The sequence below is a fragment of the Saccostrea cucullata genome, unplaced genomic scaffold (genome assembly GCF_032062105.1).
Source record: "Saccostrea cucullata isolate Sc308-1 unplaced genomic scaffold, CSIRO_AGI_Scuc_v1 ctg472, whole genome shotgun sequence".
Classification (NCBI taxonomy): domain Eukaryota; kingdom Metazoa; phylum Mollusca; class Bivalvia; order Ostreida; family Ostreidae; genus Saccostrea; species Saccostrea cuccullata.
This window is the reverse complement of record NW_026928959.1, coordinates 283,381-306,181: the sequence shown is the minus strand read 5'-3', so window position 1 is coordinate 306,181 and position 22,801 is coordinate 283,381. Positions and strand designations below refer to the sequence as shown.

Sequence of the window (22,801 nt, the reverse complement as noted above, 5' to 3'; positions counted from 1 at the left end):
AATATATGGAGATAACGATTAATATACGAACCCCAGGGTCCGTTTTAACAATAAAAATTCTGACAATTATAGTAACATAATGTTGCATTTAATAAATATACATCGCATATATTTTTGAAGACGAAATATATTGATAAAATGAACTGTATTTGAAGGACTTGAAAATCCCATTAAATACATTTATAATCAGGTAACAGACTAAATGTAACTTGTCTCAAGTCTGCTCAAGAGTAAAAATTTCATCAGAAAATATGATGTTTAAAATAATGTCTACACGATTTTTAATTTCTTGTTTGAAAACCTTAAAAGTAACGAGTATTATACATTTATATTAAAATTATGGTAATGTAATTCATTACTTTTAAAAATTAGTGTAATTAATGGGAATGATAATTAAGTTTCCAAATTCTGAAAAGTTATGTATTGTAATTTATTGATTTTTTTTTTTGATGGTACTGAAAACAACTGATTTTTTTATTTCTCTCATTGTTCAAAATAAAAAAATTTTTGTTCAGACTAACCCTAATCTTTTGGATATTCATTTCTACCTGTTTGTGTGCAGAATTTATTTTAAAAACTTGAACTTTGAAATAGATTTCATGTATTTTCTTGGTCTGAAATTCGAAAGCTAAATATATATTTGCGACATTTTATCAACTTAAAATTTTCATTTTTTATTCATGCATTTATTCGATATATTCCGATGAATTTGAAATGAAAGACAGACCGCAAACTCTAACATATCTGTATCATGAAACAAGTCATCGGACTTAACGAATCATTTTGTATCATTTATTAACTTTAAGGACTTTGGCGTCAATTTCATGTATATTCCGATGTTTCTCTAAAACATATCTTATCATAAATTGAAAAAAAATTAAAGATCTTCGTTTTCAAATACTGCTTTCATTATTCTAAATTTCATCATTACAGTAGACGTGAAAAGAAAATAGTTAAAATCGTGGTTGTGCTCGATCTTAAAATTGATCTGATAAAATTTTTTTAAAAAAAATAAATAATTCGATGCATTACAAACAAAATTAAAGGCGTAAACCTTTACAAATCTTTAGTATATTTGCTTTTCACAAGTGATACCAGGGCTTCTTAATTAAGTCAATCTTTGTACACATAAAAAGTAAGGAGAAAGATGCATCATTCTGACACTATGACGGTTTAATATTTGTAAAACAAAATCACTGAAAAGATATTACAATTTACGAGAGTACTTGAGTGGCTGATGCATTACAATAAACACAGCATTAAAATATGAACACACTCCAGCTAAGTTCTGATGATGTAATGAACTACTGACAATGATGTTGAGACCTTGTTTATTCTGGCACGTGACCAGATTCGATGTATTTCTCCAGTCGTATAGCTTCTACATGAGTAAAGTTGAAATCGTTCACAAGGATTGATCTCGTCAACTCTTTCAGTATTTCGCCGTCAATCATTTCACTCTTGAACCTTTTTGCGTGTCTACCGAGTTTTAATTTCTTCAGCATGTTTCCCACTTCCTTCACCGACATGTTGCTCTGCGTGAACTTGACCAGCGCCACTGATTCTTTAGAAGTATTCTCAGAAGGTTCCACCTTTTCTTCGAAAGTTTTTGCAAGTTTTGCGTAGTTTGAATTATTGGAACGTGGTATGTCCTTAATTTTGGTGTAATGTTCATCCAATTCCTCTTCATTCTTATTGTCTGGTTTGAGTTTGAGGGATCTACCACGTGCTGGTACAGGGGGCGCTGGTAGCCTCTCCCCCGTGTCTCCATAGATACCAGAAGGAAATATATTGTCACTACGAACCACTTCCCTTATCTCCGGATCAAGTATATTATATTTCTTTATTCCTAAACGAATAAAACAAACAATTGCGTATTCAATTGCATCAAATATGGCCGCGTATATTGCATACGATTAATGTGTATTTCCCATTGCTAGTATGTTGTATTGGGATACGGGACAACATACTTTTGCCACTTTTGATCGAATTTTACCTGAACATCATCAAAAATATATACGCTATCTTAAATATCTTAAGTTTGGTAAATTTGTTTTATGAGAGAAAAAACAGTAAGCTTACTAAGATCACAGTTGGTCTCCGGAAAGGTGCAATTTTCATCCACAAAGCTGTCCAGTTCCTTGATGAAGTTCTGGAATTCTTCGTCAGATTTCTGCTTGTACCCGGTGATTTCTGTCACGGAAATCTCAGGACTGAGGGCAACAGCTGCAGTATCCTTACCTATTTTGTCTGAAATACAAAAAAAAATGCCCAGATTAATACAGGTGCTTCCCCGAGATGGCCTTAAGCATAGACTAAGTATCACAGGGTGCCTGCTGTTATTTATTATGCCTGAAAATGAAGCAAGGTAAGATCAGAGGTAAAAGCTAAAGAATATTCAGTTTAAATGCGTCTTACAATTAGAAAGAAATTGTTTTATGTTCTATATTCATTTAAAAGTGACATGTACATTAGGTAAAAAAAACAACACTTGCTTTGGCCTTGAATTCGAAATCTATATTGATCAACAACGTTTAATCAACTAAATAGGCCGTAAATTACACATTGAATGCATCGACATATTTTCTCGTTAATTCACAATCATTACAAGGAGCATACGATCGGTGTGACCGGTCGACAATGGATGCTCACTCCTTCATGGTATCTGATCCCATCTCTGATGGTTAAGAGGTCCGTGTTTGCTCTGCTCCTATTTTGTATTGTTTTATGGACTTTTGAGCTTGCATACTCTTCGTTATCTCAATAAATTTCATATGTTTACTCGAAATATTTCAGCACAGCGTTTTCAATTATAAAACACAGAGTATGTCAGGGTTCTTTTTTCCCCTGTCTACATGACTGTACTGATGTTAATTATCAGTTAACTATAACATGGAGCGACCAAGGTTTCCATCTTAAGCTTTCCTTATTTAAATTCGTCGACGAAATGTTTGACCTACTTCATCAATACAAGCAAATATTTGCAAAATGCAAAACTTTTGAAGACATAAGTGGAAACGCTGTAACATCCAATTATTTTCAGCATCGTACATCTATTAAAACATGATTGTACTCAGAGCATGGTACAACGTACATAAAACAAGCTGACTTGAAAAATACAATAAATTAATAACTCAAATGTTGACCGCCGTTTTTAAGGATGTGTGAGGCTATAATTTATACACTGGAATTTTGAAGGATTTTTCGTGTTGCTATTTATGACACGGAACACACAACGGGTGTGATTGGTCGATAGGGGATGCTTACTCCTCCATGGCATCTGATACGACCTCTGATGTTTTTCAGTGGTCCCTGTTTGCTCTGCAAGCGATTAATATTGAGACAGACATGTAAATCACTGAGTAATTGTAGAAAATTCATTGGGTAGGAAAACGGAAAGATATCACTCAGCAGTTGAGGAATTAACAGATAGACATACCGGCCATAATCAGTAGGCATTTGTTGAAAACTGTTTATAGGATAGGAGAGAGACAGGAGAAGACAAGTGATTTATATGTTCATATACTATATAATAGGACATTGAAGCATATTTGTATATATCAGAAAACAGACATACCGATCAGTAAGTAGTTTCCCTGGATGAAATGTTCTTCGTGTGTTGCTATAACAAGGAATGAGGCCAGACTCCCGTCTCGGTTTTTGCCGGCGTCAGGAATTGGTTTGTCATTAGAAAACTGAATCAGAACAGGAAGTTCTCTGGACTCCAGGACCTCACTCATTGTCATGGAAGAACTCTCTGTACAAAAAATGTTAAGACAGATAACTTAAAAAATAAGCTGTTACCAAATCTTACAATACCAAGAAGATATACAGAAAATATATTTTTCACAATATTAACCATTTAGCTTAAAAAAAGTTATTGAAATTTTTAAAAAAGCAAAATCTTCCCTTTTAATTGACACGATTTTCTATATCATAATTGAGTTCTAAAGGGGGTGTTTGTAGAGATAAAAAAATTTTGAACAAAAAGATTTCTAAAATTGTACTTTCTTTAAATAGCAGAGCTTTAAAAATTTTAAGTTAAAAATGTTTTAAGATTCACTTATTGCATGTGAAAAGATATACACCGGTATTTCAAGCAACTTTTTAAACCTTTCTTGTGAATTATGAGGCATAGCAAACGTTCATTGTGAACCTTTTACCCATTTCGAAAAATATTTACAAGGCAGCACTCTTGATTTAGCGTTTAAAGTTCATGTGAAGTGTAGAGATCTTTAGATAAAATAGTCTGAAATGTTTTTGTCAAAAGGAACAAATCTCAGACTACAAATCAAATTTTCTTTTCTTGAATATATGTATATCTATCATCAAATATACAACTCTGGAAAACTAAAACAAAGAAAAAAGTACATCAATGCATAAATTTTGCTTTGAACTTAAGGAATACATAAATATTTTTTTCTAGAATACAACAGTGCAGTTGAGATGCCTACGTTGAGTTCGAGACTTGACCAGTTGAAACCGGAAGTTGCCATTGACAGGTATGCTGAGATATTCCAGTTTGATGTCGTTGGCTTCCGTCGGTTCTCTCGCCAAAACTCGCCGTACAGAGTGTGTAGTGTGAAACCTCATCACCTGAATAAAGACAACTGTATTTATAAGGCTCAAATGCAACATGATCTATGAAAATACAAATTGTGATCGCCTCAGCATACCCATATAAAAACAACTGTACAATACAATTTTTCCTCTCATCTCAACGTCGCCTAAATCAAAACAACTGTACAGTGTAAGACTCGCACTAACACCGAGAAACATTAAGAAACATCAAATGTAGCTTAAATGCCTTTTTTTATCTCTACAAACAAACTTTGTAGTCCAAACTTGTCTTCTACATTTATTTATTGAACATCATCCAAAAACTTTTGTTTTTGATTTCATTTAATATTTTTGTATCTAAAAGTCCTACCAAATGCAGAGATACTAATGTATGCATTTGAACAGACTTAAAAAGCAATAGATGTATACATTTACTATATTTCTTTTACCTGATCTGTAGATATTTCATCCCATTTTGTTTGACCATAGTTTCCCCCACTGACAATAATTAACATAGGTAATTCATTTTTACGCTGATTGTAGAAGTCAGGGAGAGCTAATTCCTTGGAGACATCAAAATTATAAAGCTGGTACACTGACCCAAGGTCGTCTTCTGGTTCTGAAAATATACACACACACTTTAAATAAAGACAAATGTTAAGACAAATGGGCTGTACAGTCTAAAAGCCAGGTTTCTGGTTCTGATAAAAGGAACACCGTATAGTTTTCGTTGTTTTATTATTCGCTAATAAGGTATTCAATACGATAAAATAGCCGATTGGAACAGTGTCCAGAAGTCAAGAAAATTCTCAAAAAACATAATTAGAGATTATATTCTGTTTTTATTAAAAAAGATTAAAATATTATTGTATTTGCTGATTCTTTTCACTGTTTTTCCTTAATCTTAATCTGGGGCACATCGAGGTTATCTTACATACCACACTCAGAAAAACAGGAATAACTAAACAGACAGACAGATGGATGACGATCGAACATTAACCTGGAAGATTATTATATTGTATATCGATGTTCGTGTCATTTTGGCATGGTATATATGGAGATAACGAACAGTATTCAAGATCAAAAGTCCATTAAACAATACATAATTGGAGCAGAGGAACACGTACCTCCAAAACATCAGCGGTGAGATCTGGGGGTCGTAACATAAAGGCTACTTAAGTCTAAGACTGTGCTTAAGTCGGACTTAAGTACAGTCTAAAACTTAAGACCGTAACTAGAAGCGTGCTAAGATTTGGTAATCTTAGCAAAACTTAGGCGGTCGGTAGAGGTGACTTAAGTATATCTTAACTTTCTTGTACATATATTTAGAATTCTTTCATGTTGACTTTCGATGTTAAAATATTCCTCTATTCATATTATGCATTAAAGAAAATAATTATCTCTATTTGACGCTGATTTAAGAATTTTATTTTTTCGTTGGGGGGGGGGTGCTGATCACTGATTGCAATATCACTCCCAACACAGCATACATGTAAATACAAAATTTTATTTTAGGGATACGTCTGAAATTAGAGGGACCTCGGCTATAGAAATAAATTGAACACAGTAATAAACCATGGATCTGTATTTTCACTTTGAAAAAATGATTTGTTAAAAACAGAAAAGAAAGAGGATGATGACAGTAACAATAATATTATAAAAAGTATCTGTAGAACGTGACAAGTGCAGAGTTAGACAGGGCTCACTACAGTTCGAGAGAGAGAGAGAGAGAGAGAGAGTTGCTGATGTGGAGACATATGAAAAAATATCCCAATTTTTTTTTTTTTTTTTTTGTATCCTTGATTAAATTGCAAAGGAGTATATCATAAAACTTCTGCAAGTTTTTGCTTCTGACATGCATGGCCTTATACATAGCGGGGATTCAACATGTATTGAACTCTTTAGAGTTTCAATTTTAAGTAGATAGACGGTCGATTATCTTTTCTTGTCTGCTATAATTACAGGATAAGTGAATATTTGTCAAAACAAAAGGGTTACAAAAGGTAAACTGAAAACATCTCAGGTGATAAAACAATTGTCGTACATCTACAATGAACCACAAATCGCCACTTTCTGACCATGCGGTATTTGTTTCCAAACATTCCGATTAATTTATAACATAATTATAATTTTAATACGAAATCTAATCTATCATAACTTAAACCAATAGGTAAGGACGTCAACTTCAATATGTAATAAATTAAAACCTTAACTGAACCACTTTTAGCAATATATCTATATAAAATCAAAAACCATAGGTTGACTCATATGAAATATTTCTAACATAAGTTTGACTTAGCTAAGACCTAGCTTAGTTCGCTTTACGTTACGGTTTAAGACATACTTAAGTAGTACTTAGACAGGTCCTAAGATTGTGCCTAAAACGTACTTACGACCTTACTTAAGTCAAAAACTTAGCAAGCTTTATGTTACGAGCCCCAGGTGCCATGGAGGAGTGAGCATCCGGACACACACACACCGTGTGTTTCTTTTCATGATCGGAATTGAAACATCCGATTTTTTGTGTACATAATGGACTAACAATAAGTTTGAAAAACGTCAGTCAGCATTTGACTTAATGATAAATTGTATTTGCTGACATGGTTATTGTATCGACCATGGACCCCCAAAAATAATGACTCTAAACGTGACTGCTGATATTCTTGTTTCAGCAGTTTGTCAATAATTAACCTCGTTTTAGAAATTGCTCATACGTAGAACATGCTCTTCTGGATCGAATAAACTGAGAGATAAAACCCCTTATGTCGGTAATGAAGGTATATTACTGCATAATTAAAGGAGGTTGACAATTGAAAAGTTAAATCCATCACGTTTCTCATAAAGTTTTGTTGTCAAATAGCCATTTACGTCTTGTGCAAGTAAGGTATTCAAATATGAAACAGATGTGTCAGACTCTCTGTTATCTTTAATTTCGAGGTCACCGGGATATATCCTGTCTACATATGAAAAGAAATAACCATTTCTTATTGACTATATAAGTCTTCGATATTTCTAAATGTCTAGTTGAAGGCCACAACAAGTGTTTACTTTTTTCATTTATTTCACTTATGTTAGTTTTGTTTTAAAATTTTCAACGATATTTTATCTTATGCATGCTCTCTGTCTGATACAGAAGTTAATGGCATGTTTTATGAATGTAAAATACAAACGCTATTTTTCTTGAACGAATATGTTCCTTTGTTGTAATTGTGTGTCTTTTTATATGATAGCATAAATGAATTTCTAACCCTAACCCTGACTTTTCTTCAAAATACAATGGTAACATTTCATAAATATCATTTTGTAAACCTACCTATTGAAATATGAATTGCATTTTGATATTTTCCCAAACCATTTAAACATTTTTCTTTTAATAGGGTGTATAGCTATTAGGTTGCACCAATAAAAAAAAATCGCTGACATAAATAGAATTGTCTTCATTGAATACGTGATCGGAACAATCATTTACATGTATTGTGATCTTTCAAATTCTTTGTCATGATTATGTAACAGATATTTTAAAGACACATGTAGTATAATGAATACTTATAAGAACGTTTTCTCCACCCAGAATTTATTTGTCTATTGTAGCCTAAAAAATTCTGAATCAAATGTGTTTTATCCTTATTTCTTACGTAATTTTTAACCACATTTAGATTTTATCTTGCGAAGGAAGGAAATAATTACATTTCAAGTTGAAAAGAAGGAAAAGCTATATTTTAATAACTATGCAGGATATTTCATTCGAAGTTTACATTTGTTTACTTATAGTCGTTTAACGTTTATCTCTCTATTTGATACTCATTTTCAATAGTAAATTAAGAACACTATTGCAGTGTCATTTTTATCATCCACTACATTTAAGAAAACCTTATAAATATGAAGTGAAAGTCAAATGTTAGAAAATCAGCCAATCATCATTTAATTATAAATCATATAATTGAGAGAAGATAATTTTCACAAAATAGAGCATGGTCAAGGTATCCTTACTGGAGTTTTTTTTAATATCAATTTTTGAAATGAGCAATCAAAAAGATTTTGTAACTTCAACAGGAGAATGCAGCTTCCTGTGTCCTTGGCATCTTATGTAGCTGTTTATTTAGCAGCTTTATCAAATATAATGGCGTTGATAATAATTCAAGCCTACATTTCTAATTCTACAATGGCCTTTGTTCTCCTCAATCCTGAAGTGGCTTATAACTGTGATCATAACATCCGACATATCTGTACCAAACATGAATGTTTACAATGACCTTGTCAGCAAATACAACCTATCATTAAGTCAAATGCAGAATGACTAAATTTTTTGTACTTTTTTACGGATTTTTCTGCTTTTTTCGGCCATAAAAAGGTGCACATGACGGGGAGTTTTCATACCCGCATGGCACCTGATCCCACTTCTGATATTTTTAGAGGTCTTTGTTTGTAGTGCTCCCAGTCGAATTGTTAAAATTAAAATGGACTTTGAGTGCTATTTCCATATTTCACTAGATTAAGGCGTTTATTGCAAACCTTACAAAAATTCTATCATAAATGTGATATCCTAATTTTTTTCAAGCGTCAACTTCACATTTAATGCATTGATACATAAGGACTCATTGCTTTTGGGATAATGTCTCCTAATTGATTCGATACGAAAGATTTTTCTGAGTACAAACGATTTGTAAACAAGGTAATCAATTGAAAAACAATCGAATAAAATAAAGATGATATATGAAGATAGCGAAACAGTAATAATGCTAAAATACATGTTCTCCCTCAGGTACGATATATTCACAACACACATAAAGAAAAGAAGAAACACGGACCTCTAAAAACATCAGAAGTGAATCAAGTGCCATGGATGAGTAAACATCTATCGACCAGCTACAACCACCGGTTTTATGACATACTGTATGTGTACTTTAAAAAGCGGGCTTTATATTTAAGCGCCTTTGGCGCAAACAACCATGCGCTCATTCATGAATACTGCTAAGAAATCATTAATATATAAGATACACAGTACAGACGTGCAATTAATTCATGGTTACACCAACAACTCCATATCTAGAATTGCGCTAAATTTCGAATACGCAAAATAATGATCACATACAGCATCTTTGCTAATGAGCTTTTTGTTGTGATATATCTGTGAACTGAGGAGTTCTTTTGTACATTTGAAATTCATCGTCCTACTATATATGTGTGCTCGTACTCTATATTGTGACGGTACTCTCGTCTCTTGGTTAATTTACAATTATTCTCAGAGATACTCTAAATCATTTTGTGCTTGTACTCTAAATTATGCGTTTTAATCTGACAGTCAGTGCTTTCGATTGTAAGGGAGATTAGTACGTGTATTTCTCAGTTCTTTTGCGATTTTGTACTGCTGTTGTTCTGATTTTCATATTTTGATTTTGTCTACTTCTTTGATTGCAATGTGCTTTTCAGAAAACTTATTTCTCCGTGCCGGAGTGTTTTTTTCCAACCATGTAAACCTGTGTAAACATATGTTGTTTACAATTGATAAAACTTTTTGTGATAAACCCTCATGGGTATTGATATTAAATGGGGCATACAATGTTATTTCTACAAATATTAAAGTCATCTCGCAATATACGTGTAATACGTTTACTAAAATAAATACAGTATAAAAGATATCTTTTTGTGCATGACTTTTTCTTTTTGAATTTTACATTCAAATTCTTAGATAAAAATAGTATTAACTTTTAAAATGTCATGATGTATAAGAAATGTTAAGGTTACATACACGATACATGATTCATGTCGGGTATGACAGGTCAACAACAGGTTCATTAACCTCCAAGGCACCTTATGCCACCTCCGGAATTTCCAGGGGTCCGCATTTAGTGTTGTACGCGCAGATTTCTTTTATTCTTTTTATTTCTTTTATAAAGTACTTTTCCTTAAATAACTGACAGTTAACATCGCCTATTTCATGCATAAGTCTTTTGATGTACGTCGCAATATAGTCTTTAGTCTGTAATATCTGGACAAATGTAATTCTATGTAACTAATTAAACAAGTAGAACGTACCTTCCATTGCCAACTTTTTACGTCGTTACATTGGGTGTAGTTTTGTAACAGCCATTATCACAAACAGGAAGTTTAATTTACATTGGATCACGGGTATGTCACACATAACTAAGATCCACAGAAATTTAAACAGCTGGAGAAAACTTTGGCATTGGTTGATTCATAAGATCAACACTGAACTAAGAGCACTACTCTGTATTTACAAAGGAATGAAATGATGTAAAGATATGCAATTATAATAAAGATGTATCAATTGCAATACAACAAGCATGTAATAAGTTTACTCACAAAAATGGGAAAAAGATTTTTATTTTTGTAGTAACAAAATCGATTTTTAAGCAAGAATGATATGGAGATAACGAACAGTATTCAATCTCAAAGCCCATAAAACAATACAAAATAAGAGCAGAGCAAACATGGACCTCGGAAACATCAGAGGCGGGATCAGGTGCCATGGAGGAGTGAGCAACCCCTGCTGACCGGTCACACCCGCCGTGTGCTCCTTGTCATGATCAGGAAATAACGGAAAAATTTGTCGTCAATTCAGTGTAAAAATAATGCACTAACAATTATTTTGAAAAACGTCAGTCAGCATTTGACTCAATGATAAATTGTATTTGTTGACAAGGCCATTGTATCGACCATAGAACTTACGAAATGATGACTTTAAAGGAGACGGCTGATATTCTTGTTTCATCAATTTGTTTGTCAATAATTCACCTAGTTGTCGTGTTAGAAATTGTTCATACGTAGAGCAAATTCTTGCTACCTAATCAACTGAGATATATACACTCCGTATGCAGGTGGTGAAGGTATATTGCTGGATAAGTAAGGGAAGTTGACGATAGAAAAGTTAAAGTCATCACGTTTATCATATTTCAAGCATTATTTCAGAATAACGTGTAAGTATTTTGTAAGTATCTGGACACTCATTGTTTCACTGTTTCCGTGTTTGTGTTTTATATTGTAAATTATGTTGTTTCTCATAAGAATTTATAATTTACTTTATGGTTCTTGCTGCAGGGTGTCAATAATATTCCTGAATAAGACGCTTTCAATCATTCATTTTTTAAAAATAATTTTTTAAGAATATTTAGCACATAATTAATCGTTTTATAGTAGGATGATGTAAAGATACCGGAATGTTAATAATATCACGGCTGTCAATAAGCATATTTCAGTGAAGATTTATCATAATATATTTTTTTAAATTCACAATTGTTATACGTTAATCGGTCCCTTATTGAAATTATTGATTAAAAGCAGGAAACATTATATATTCTATCCCTTGATCATTTAAAAGTCTATGGCAAATACTTGTTAAATGTCGTTTATTCCAGTTTTTGCTGAAAATAGCACATTCTAAAATGATCAACCGTTAATATAAACTGGGATGCTTGTAAATTTTTGTGCATTGTTTTGAATTTTAAAAAATATAAAATAAAAATATTGACACAAATCCTTTAAAAAAGAGTGTGTGACAGATATATATAAAGTAAAATCCAAATGTACAAATGCACATGTGTTGATTCAAAAGTAATGTTAATACTGCAATATCATCTTTAACAATTAGATGGTTTCAACAAACATGTTATTTCTCCTATCCTTTTTTTTTCCCATATATATATATACTGAATATATGCATGTATATATTTATATTTTTCATTGTTATATAGCTAATATTTACTAGTACATGTATGACTTTGATCATTGTATTGTAGAAAGGACTTATTAATAAGCAGTGCCTGCTGTCCGATCCTATTATGTTCATTCAAAATAAAATATTGTTAAAATAAATAATTAAAATATATGTACATTTTAGGTAAAAAGATAACCAAAGCGTTAGGTTCTGTCGGCAAAAAAGTGACCAACGTCGTTGTAACATTACTTTATGTACCTCATTTTAAGTTGATCTTTTTATTCATTATCAGATGATTCATTTTATAGAATCTTTATACATATTTTGATATAAATAGTCGTGTTTTGTGTTGTAATATTAATATTATGAAAAAAGTGAAGAAAGCATACAATGATCAATCTCAAACTTTCCTAAATAATACAATTTGTGATGAGGGTATAAAACATGTGGACGTACCCCTGAAAGTTTCAGAAGTTGGATAAGAGGTCTGGAAAGAGTAAGTATAACCTCTGTTGATCGTTATAATCCCCTTAGCCCCCCTTAGCATTTATCAAATAGAGGGTACATTCCGAAGTAAAGTTAGGTAAAAAAAATGTCCAGTGTTATTTCTAAAGTAATACTGTTCTATATTAATCTAATGCATACTCAGATTCAAAATGAATATTCCACAAACGTCATAACGAAGTCGTACATTTTTGTCGTGCAGATATGGACAAAACCCATCGCAGTGTTCATTTAAATTTATGAGGTATTGCATATTTAGATCTGAATGAATTTTAGGCAAAATAAATGGAGACATAAATATTCATTTTTTGAAAATGTTTGATAAATACAGATCTTATCGTAGTTCTTGACATTACTCTCGGATGAATCCCTGTAACACTGACATCTCGTAGATCAATGAGCGTTTAAAAGGCCTTTATGCTATGTTAAACAAACAGATGAGTGTTTTCATTAAACCATGCATGTCAATTATTATATAATTTATGTTTTGAAATGTTCTTTATACGCAATGCGATTTCGTATATGACATCGCCATTACTTTGTACCAAAAAAAATTAACTCAGCAATTTTTCTCAGACACTTGGAGATTATTTTTGTTTACGTTCTTTTGGGCCAATCTTAGCCCGAGACATAAGTTGTCATGGTTTATTGGGACTTCATTTTGCAGGTAACTGCATGGTTTAAATAACAGAACAGATTCAACTAATCTGATTCCTTAATATCCTCCTGCAGTGTAAACTGCAATAAAATCAAAGTTACTTGGTATTACATTGGATAAAATCAAACAGTTAAACAGGGCCTCGTCTAACGAAATGCACCCTTTTTTATCAGCTACTTTAACAAAATTACAATTTCTTTTCAATATTGCTGGTAGAAAAAATAATGTAGATATCTGATACCGATATTTTATTTATACTTTTCGCCATAAATATATTTTAATACGCAGGGACAAAAAATGCAAAAGATTGACTGGATACAAAGCTTAAATTAATTCCGCGCGGAAATGAAAAGAAACAAGGCAAATAGGGAAGAAGAGGACGTAGGTATTGCTTTGTTTGATTTTAAAAGAGTAATATATATATAAATTCATTAGACACTATATTCAACACAATCTAAACTTTAATGTGTAGTTTTTGTATTGTTGTTAAATATTTTAATTTTGTATACCGTTGAAATATTTTGTTCAACTGGAGTATTAATTTTAAAAAATCGTTTCTTCACTTTAGCGTCTCTTGATTTACATTATGTATAAAAAAAATTTCTAACATATGTGAGAGAGAGACAGAGAGAGAGAGAGATAAAGATATCTGCATCTTTATCTTACCCAGTCAATTTCATTTTATTTTATAAAGCTTTTAATGCTGATTCTTAAATGATATTGTCACATTTTGACAGTTTTATTCAAGAATGGGCAAGGTCAATATCAATCGATTATTTATTTTGTCAATTTAATAAAATTTATAAATACCAGACAAAGTGAAAATGTGGTTCAATTAAACAAACATATATAATGTATAATGCTAACTAGAGCGCATACTTGATTTCGTGGTACGTGGTGCAGTGGCATGAGAGTCTGCCCTAGAGTCGTTGTGTAATGAGTTGATCCTTATGTCGAGGGTTCCATTGGCACTGTGGGACGTGGAGACTGGTCCTGGGGATGAGACCATATAGCCCGACCTTCCGTGTCGCAGTGCTTGTTAGCACGACAAAGATCCCTCTCTGCTCACTGGCCATGTGTGCCGAGTGTAGGACAAAATTCGTAGCTTTCTACTGGCAAGTTGTGGCGTCTCCATTATAAAGAAAAATTCTCGAGAAGGATATTAAACAGGAAACAAAATTAGAATAACCTTCGATATACCAGCTACCTATATTTTAGTGGACATGATACAAAACTTGGGAAAATATTTCTAGCATCATTTCTGTCATTTCCTACATTTCATTAAGTGTATAACCTATTCTTCCTCTGCCCAGAGGTAAATATTACTTTAAATTATTATTAAAATTCAAATAATGCTTTAGTTCGGGGTCAAACAAACAGTAAGAGGAATATTTTGACAAATATCACAACGAAAACGTTTGTCCAATTTATAAAGCTCGGTAAAAATCATTTGTAAGAGACATGTTCACGTTGGAATGTGGCCCTGTTCGATAAATTTCCTTAATCTAATGGCCTCTGTCTTTGTAAAGCTGTAATCCTCCTTAAGATCCGCCACCGTAAGATCTTGGACAATTTCACCATCTATCATATCCTCTGAGAATCGTTCCACAAACTTATCAAGTTTTAGTTTGAGAAGGATTTCTCCAAGTTCCTTTATGTTCTTTCCAGACACGTGTTTAGAAACACTGGGCGTATGAATATTTTCTTCTGCAGGAACTTTGTCAGATTCCATGTCCCCATAGTCTTCTTGTGGTAAAACAAAACAATTGGATCGAGGAATAGCATAATCATATTCTCGCTGTGTTGTAGGAGTTTCAATTACTTTCATTTGTTCTCGGTTGTCTATATTTTTTGAGACGATTTCTTTGTCCTTCATCCGTGGTTTAGAATAAATTTCTTTAATTTCTTCGTATTCATTATTCTCGTCGTCCGAGTCTTCGGCCCCGGGTTCTTCTGTCCCTGGTTCTGAGAATGGTCGAACCTGACAGAGAACATCATTTACATATCCCGTTTTTTTCGTAAGAACAGCGTTTGAAATTTCTGGTTTCTTCTCTTCCGTGATCTCTTCGTAGTCTCCGCCATAGATTTCATCATCCGAGCTACACTCTACTGGAACCTGGGTGGTACCTGGTACCTCCTTGGAGTTTGCAGATTTAAGGTTAGAATCCGAGAGTGCTTCAATAGGTTTTATTTTCTTTAAGTTTTTTTCTTTCTTGTGGTCTGCAGAGTTGGTCTTATTAAGGCTCGGTTTTCCATTCTGCAGTCTTGCATCATTAAGTGCTTTCCGTTTTGGTAGAGCTGGTGCTGGTCCTGTGTCGATGTCAGGTTTTTTTGGGATAATATTAGAAATCTCTGGATCGGAGGCCTCGAAGACTTTTACACCTAAAAAAATATATTTGGTTTAGAGGTTTGTAAAATTTAACCTGACTAATTTCCACTCAGTGTTTCATAAGAGACAGATACTGAAGCAAAAATATTTCATTTAACATGCAGCTTTACACCATTTTCACCATAAATTGTTTAGACATCTTAGTTAATTAAATGCGTCTGGGGAGGGTTATGATATTGGGATTTTTTTTATTCGGAGGACAGACCTCTGACAAAAAAGGTTCATGTTGCTATGGTACAAAGAAAACACTTCAAGGTCAACATGTCGCACATTATAATGTCAATAAAATGAGTTGCAAATGCAACCTGTCGTTAGGCAGAATTGACTTACATTTTTACACAAAATATCTGACTATTATTTCCATACTGAAATGTCTTTGTATTATTCATTTTATCTTACAAAGACAAAAGATTCATTAAGTGTGTAATTGACATGGGATGCTTTTCCTTTTTCCAAGATCATAAAGATTCTTGTTTTATCTGCCATCTATTTGCATTGTTTAATTGTACTTTTAAGCATTATTATACTCACGTATTATTTATTGTGTCAATATTCTTTAGCCTTTTTTAATGTTGAGACAATAGGAAAAGCAATGAGTCCAATTACTGAGACTTCTGCATATCAATTTCTCGGAAATTACAATATACATATAGCATGTATTGAGTGTAACCAAATTAACCGAGGCGCAGCCGTGACAATGGTTTTCGACTGTTACTGCATATTTATTATATTATACAATGTTTTACACAAATACATGTAACAGTGAATGCGCGCATAAATTCTATCTATTTTTTGGATATTTCAAGCAATGTTGACTGTTGCTACGCAGGAGGGCGTGCAAATGTTTCTCGACGAATCAGATTCAAGTAATTTACATGAAAGTAAGATATTATCTAATATTTCACCCGACATACGTTGATATGCATCGATAGTCGACAGGGATAGATGTGTAAAAGAATGTGCTCATTTATACTTTATCATTTAAAACAAAGTCTTTTCAATATTTTTATAGTTCTTTCTCTTACCTAGATCACATGTGTCCTCGGAGAATTGACTTTTTTTGTGAACGTAGTCACTCATTCGCTGTAAGTATAGGTTAAATTCTTCCTCTGTTTTGTCCATCAGTCCGTGAATAGGTGCCATGGTGATGATTGGGCAGAGTATGACAGACGCTGTCTCCTTGGTAATGACTCCATGATTGTAGAAGTTTCCCTGAAGGTAAATCTCCTCATATCGATACTCTATCAGGAAGCTGATCAGCATTCCTGTATCACTAGCCAATCCCTCCTTTGGAACTTTACCTCTTTCAGAGAATTGAACAAGAATGGGCAGCGTGTTTTGTTCCAAAATTTCTGCCATTGTTTGGTCCTGGCTTTCTTTTTTAAAGAGAAGTTTGTGATTAGTCTTTCTACGATAAAATATCTCTAGGAACATCCAAATTTTTGTGCATAGTTGTGTAGATAGGTAAAGGTACTGTAATAATATTTTTTTAATGAATCTACTGCATGATGGCTTATTACCATATATGATATATCATCATTAAGCACTGAAAATTGGAAATTATTATTAGTTTTCGTCTGGCTTCAACTACCATACCAATGTATACACTTTCCTTTATATTAGGGTTCGATGGATCCAAGGGTCCTAATTAATTTTACCTTGACATGAATAAAGAAAACTACGAGCTTATCTTTAAGAGATTCCGATTTAAACTTCAAGAAAAATATAGGCTCTTAACACTGGAAAACATAACTAAAGAGTATTTTCATATGAAGTCTATATTTTTTTTAAAATTTGGGCGTACTATGAGTTAAATTTAGTTCATTAATATATTCTTTTGTAGATTTGACAATTCTTTCATAAACTTTCATTTTTACAATAAAATGATTGGTTTAATAGTTTTGATTCTATACCAGATTAACTTTCAATCAATACGAGCATGCAAACAATGTACTTTTCTATGTTAGATTTGACAAAGTAAATCCTGACCTTGGTCTTATTTCACTTGTTGAGTATGGATACATATAATATACCTACTCTCTTTGATGGACTTGACAATGTTGAACTTATATGGACCATTGACAGGTATACTGATGTACTGTTCCTTGTAAGACTTTGGATCCCTCGCCAGAACCCTGGGTTGTCTGAATTCTCTGTCGATTCTCATTATCTAAAACGAAAAAGAATCATTAACTTTTGTCGAGGAATATCAGAAACATCTTTATTGGAGTAAATTAGAGCTGTTAATCTAACATGACATGAATAATTTAAAGTGATTAAAAAGATATTGTGAAAATTGTATAAGACAATTTAGAAGTCTGACAATCAATCAAAACCCTCACGGTGGGTGTGACCGGCAAACAGAGGATGTTTACTTATTCATGACCCAAATGAGACTGTATTTGTTAAAAGGTCATTTGAACGATCATCGTTTATAATACTTGTGTTTATTAAAATCATTATAATAACAACTTCATTGTCAATAGCCTGTTTTGGTTAAAAACGAATCTTTTTAAGAGTACGCTTTTGGTGACATAAACACCATATAACAACTTAAGTAGGAAAGATTACATAATACTGTTGGTCATACACCTAGCTACAATTGTCTATGTCTAGTTAAACCTCCAAATATGAAAACAGTTGTGGAAGAATGTTGTGTCTCTTAGTTCATTGTATAATAAAGAGTTGACATACGAATAGAATTGAATACATGTTTAATTTAAATTGATGATGTGTCGTCGATATATCTTAATGTCGAATTTAAGTCACGCAAAGTGTTGTTTCTTCTCATTTTGATATTTTTGATCAAATTCAATTTCAAAGAAAAAGAATGCTTTTGAAAGACAGTTAAAATCCTTTCACACTAACAACAACTTAATTCCTTTTAATACCAACATTACAGTACTTGTATTTAAAGCAGATTGATATGTAACAAAGTTGTTTTTTAGGTGAACCAATCAAAAGATGTGAAAAGGTAAAAAAGGCCGGAAGATATTTTTAATGAAATATTTATTACATTTTATATTTAGTTTATATACTTATATGATCAATAGGTTTAGTCAATACAATCTGTCTACTACCACTGAATATTATAAGTGATAAATAAGAGGTCACGTGAAATGTTCACAGTGGGTTATTAAGCAGTATACATACCAAATATGAAACAGTTGTGTTTCCAAGAACCGCCAGTGACTGGCGGTAATCATTAATTAGAATTCTTGTGAAATTCGAAGAATGGCAGATTTAAATATAAACAGGTGAATATAATCTTCACAGAGCTTTTAATTGATGATGTGTCGTCGATATATTTGACAAATTAAAGTCACACAAAGAGTTGTTTCTTCTCATTTAGATATTTTTTATGGAATTCTAAAAAACATGTTTGCTTTTGCACGAGAACAGTTTCCACAAAAAATTCCTTATCTCACAACTACACAAATGATACAATGATAAAACATGTAGGAACTCAAATGTAATGTACATCTAAATGAGATATAGATTCAAAATTAATAAAGAATTATGTGTTTAAAGAGATTGTATTTAACAAAGTTAGATTTTTACAAAGGACATATTCAAACATTAAAAAGGACATAACACATTTAAAAATAGGTAAGGTTGGTGATAATATATGTAATTTTTTTAGTTTATATATTATTTGATCAATAGGTTTATCAACAGAATCTGTCTATTAACAATGAAAAATATGATGGGTTAATACGAGGTCACTTAAATTAGTCACAATGGGTTATTAACCAGTATATATACCAGGTCACTGGGAAGGTCATCCCACTTTGTGTTGCCATAGTAACCGCCAGTGACAATGGCGGTCATTGCCCCATATTGTAAGACAATATCTATTGTAAAATATATGCTTGTGAAAAAGTTTTCTGGCAAATGGCAGCTTTCTTCTTTTTCATCGTAGATAACAGTATGTTAAGGTGTACAAACTGAATCTACATATAATTATAATGAAGATTTTGAGAGACCTAAGAGTTTTTCAACAAAATAACTAATCTGAAAAAAATATCAGGTGGATATATTATCTGGAAAGACGCACCATATCGAAGTTACTCTTGACAGTAATCTAGCAAATTTTAGCTTTTGAATACAGTTCGTTCGAAATTTGAAAAAAAAAGAAAATAAATCTGTGAGACATGTATCTAGGACAATTTGAAATATTGAAAGGTATTGAGACATGACAAATAATTAATAACTATCTTGATATCGCCTAGTTTACTTAAAGGGAAGGATGTTGCGATATATTTCCTAGAATGTCTGTTTTTTCTTGATAAGGTAAATAAAGGAAAAAGAAGAAAATGTGTGTTTTAAAGGAGGAAGGGAAATGTAATAACTTGACACTTTTTTATTGTTGACAAATAATTTACACTTCTATTAAAATATTTTTAAAAAATACATTCCTTTGTGCTATCTGTAATCCTTTCATAAGTAATGCTTGCTCTATCCGCAGCTGAATTGTAAGGCATGAACATATATTTATTTTATGTCGATGCATCCTAAATAAGAAATTCATTGACAGTACTTTACATCTAGAAAAAGAACATGGTATATTAAAAGACGACATGAGCTCTTTATACCTATATATATCTTTTCACCTTAAGAATGGACTTCTTTTAATGAAAACAAAAGTTCATTATGTTTAAAAAATGCAATGAAATCGGGATGTTGGTGATAAACATTATACATGTTTGCTTAATAAATAGAAAATATTAATTACAGTAATCGTACTTAATATAAGGTAAATAAATGATGAATAAATATTCATATATGTCCACTAAGGAAACAGAAAATAGATATTCAATGACCATAATTAACCAGAAAAAATATTAAAGCTACTTACATAGAGTTACTAATTGATGAAGACTTTTTTTCACGGAAGGTAGTTAAGCAAAATCTACATTCTATCTAAGCCAGCTAAAAAAGTCTTCCTGGTTTTCCTACTTAACTTCAATTATGTAAACATGCATACACTTCTTGAATAAAACTTCTCTGATTTGCTCTAGTATCGCTGTCCTTGTCATCAGAAAATTGCATTTTGAGGATTTTGTGCATTTGCACTTCCATTCCTCCTAATCTTCTTTCGATTGCCAGAACCGAGTGGTGGAGGAAGAATATATGCATTCACGTCCAGAGATAAAAGTATACACAAATGTATTCTGGGCCTTTTCTAAATTAACTACTGCTTTTCAAATACTTTATGTCAATTTTATTTTAATAAAAGATGATGCAAATTAGAAATTAATTTTTTAAATAACCAGATTAAACATATCTATAGCACATAGATCTCCAAGCATAACACTTTGAAGTTAAACAAACAGCCTCTCACAGGAAAGAGAAGTAAATATATTGAGAAAGTGTCAATTCTAAATCTTAAGTTTTAATGACTTCTCTACAAAATGTTTAACTGTGACTATTACCATAAATTACATGTATTTAATTTGAAATGAATATTCATCGATTGTGTGATTGAATGTAAGCCAAAAATGTTATTTAGAATAAAACCCCTCCAAGTCATCATTAACTTCGGTTATACAGAAGATATGAAACAAAAGAAGCACCACAGTTGCTCTAATATCTTTCGTAATCAAATGCTATTAACCAAGTAGACTAACTTGTATTATAATTTTATCTTATGTCATCAAGAAAATCTCGGCAATATGAAATTAAACTTCCTGGTCCTTCAAATAAGATCTTACAACCTAGGACTAGTGTCAAGGCAGGTGTTGGAATGATAAAGATCCCTCACTGCTTAATAGCCCTGATTTTGAAGCCTTTCGCCGGTATGTAACACCTTGTTTATAAGAGTGAAAGTTCTCAAATACGTGTATGAAGTAAAACATCATTCAATAAATTAATAAATCATATATATAAAAAAAAAGATACTATGGCACAGATAGACAGGGTTCTCCCTGAGCTGTTTTACTGTGTTGCTCCCGACACGGTAAAATTTTCTCCGACACAGTAACGATTCAAATTTTATACGTGCAAGACAGAAAAAATATGCTAATTTTCTAATTAGTAAAAAATTAGAAAATTCAAACAAACAAATTCTCTCTAACTGAAACTTTAATCAAACAATTCTACCGTCTTTCAGTTCTAAGAGATAGAGCATTTAATTACTAGAGCTTCAGCTTGCATAATCAATTATCTCGTAGACCCTCGCCGGACTTCACGCAATTGGTAGTTGTATCAAAATAGATTGTATTTAAAAAAAAAAATATTTTGAAATGTCTTTCCTGTGGAGCCAAGGCTCTAGAATTATGTTAGAACTGTTAGTCAAACAAAACACCGAACCAAAGTCATTTTATTCATGTAAATAAATTGCTTTAATAAAATTTCCAAAATGGTCAAGGAATCCTTAAAAAGTATTTTACTATTCTGAAGTTTTTTTTTTTTTGTAATTCGGTAATTTAATCAAGAAAAGTGACAAATAATCATTGCAAATAAACTTTCAAAAATGTTAAGTAGTTCGACTGTATTGACAGAATTTCCTCTACTTTTCTGAACATGTGCTTTTCCTTTTATCAATATGTACAACCATACCACTTGTGTGAGGAAAAACAAGGAGATAACGAACAGTATTTAATCTCAAAGTCCATAAAACAATACAAAATAGGAGCAGAGAAAACACAGACCTCGGAAACATCAGAGGTGGGATCAGGTGGAGGAGTGAGCATCCCCTGCTGACCGGTCACACCCGCCGTGTGCTCCTTGTCATGTTCAGGAAATGACGGAAAAATCCGTGGTTAATTCAGTGTATAAATAATGGACTTACAATTAGTATGAATGAAAAACGCCAGTCAGCATTTGAATCAATGATCAATTGTATTTGCTGACAAGGTCATTGTATCGACCATAGAACTTACGAAATGATGATTTTAAACGAGATTGATTTTATTATTATTTTATCAAATTGTTTGTCAATAATTTACCTCGTTTTAGGAATTATTCATACACATGCTTTTGCGTATCGAATCAACTGAGACATATATACCCC

General features: G+C 32.2%; 2 protein-coding genes across 3 annotated transcripts; both read right to left on the bottom strand.

Moving 5' to 3' along the window:
- Window positions 1-1,155: 1,155 nt before the first annotated feature.
- LOC134279415 (uncharacterized) lies at window positions 1,156-10,785 on the bottom strand. 2 transcript variants are annotated; one of them, XM_062761810.1, is made up of 6 exons: window positions 10,597-10,785; window positions 5,010-5,179; window positions 4,455-4,596; window positions 3,578-3,757; window positions 2,083-2,250; window positions 1,156-1,849 (listed from the first exon to the last, which is right to left on the bottom strand). In XM_062761810.1, the coding sequence occupies exons 1-6, from the start codon at window positions 10,601-10,603 to the stop codon at window positions 1,332-1,334; spliced, it is 1,185 nt and encodes a 394-aa protein (XP_062617794.1). In that variant the 5' UTR covers window positions 10,604-10,785; the 3' UTR covers window positions 1,156-1,331. The 2 variants fall into 2 exon arrangements, with proteins under 2 accessions (XP_062617794.1, XP_062617795.1); XM_062761811.1 differs by lacking the exon at window positions 10,597-10,785 and adding an exon at window positions 10,310-10,330.
- Window positions 10,786-14,158: 3,373 nt separating this feature from the next.
- On the bottom strand, window positions 14,159-19,617 carry LOC134279417 (uncharacterized). Its single transcript, XM_062761813.1, has 4 exons — window positions 19,552-19,617; window positions 17,824-17,956; window positions 16,812-17,162; window positions 14,159-15,779 (listed from the first exon to the last, which is right to left on the bottom strand). Exons 1-4 carry the CDS (start codon window positions 19,615-19,617, stop codon window positions 14,863-14,865), a joined length of 1,467 nt encoding a protein of 488 aa, XP_062617797.1. The 3' UTR covers window positions 14,159-14,862.
- Between the last annotated feature and the right edge of the window lie 3,184 nt (window positions 19,618-22,801).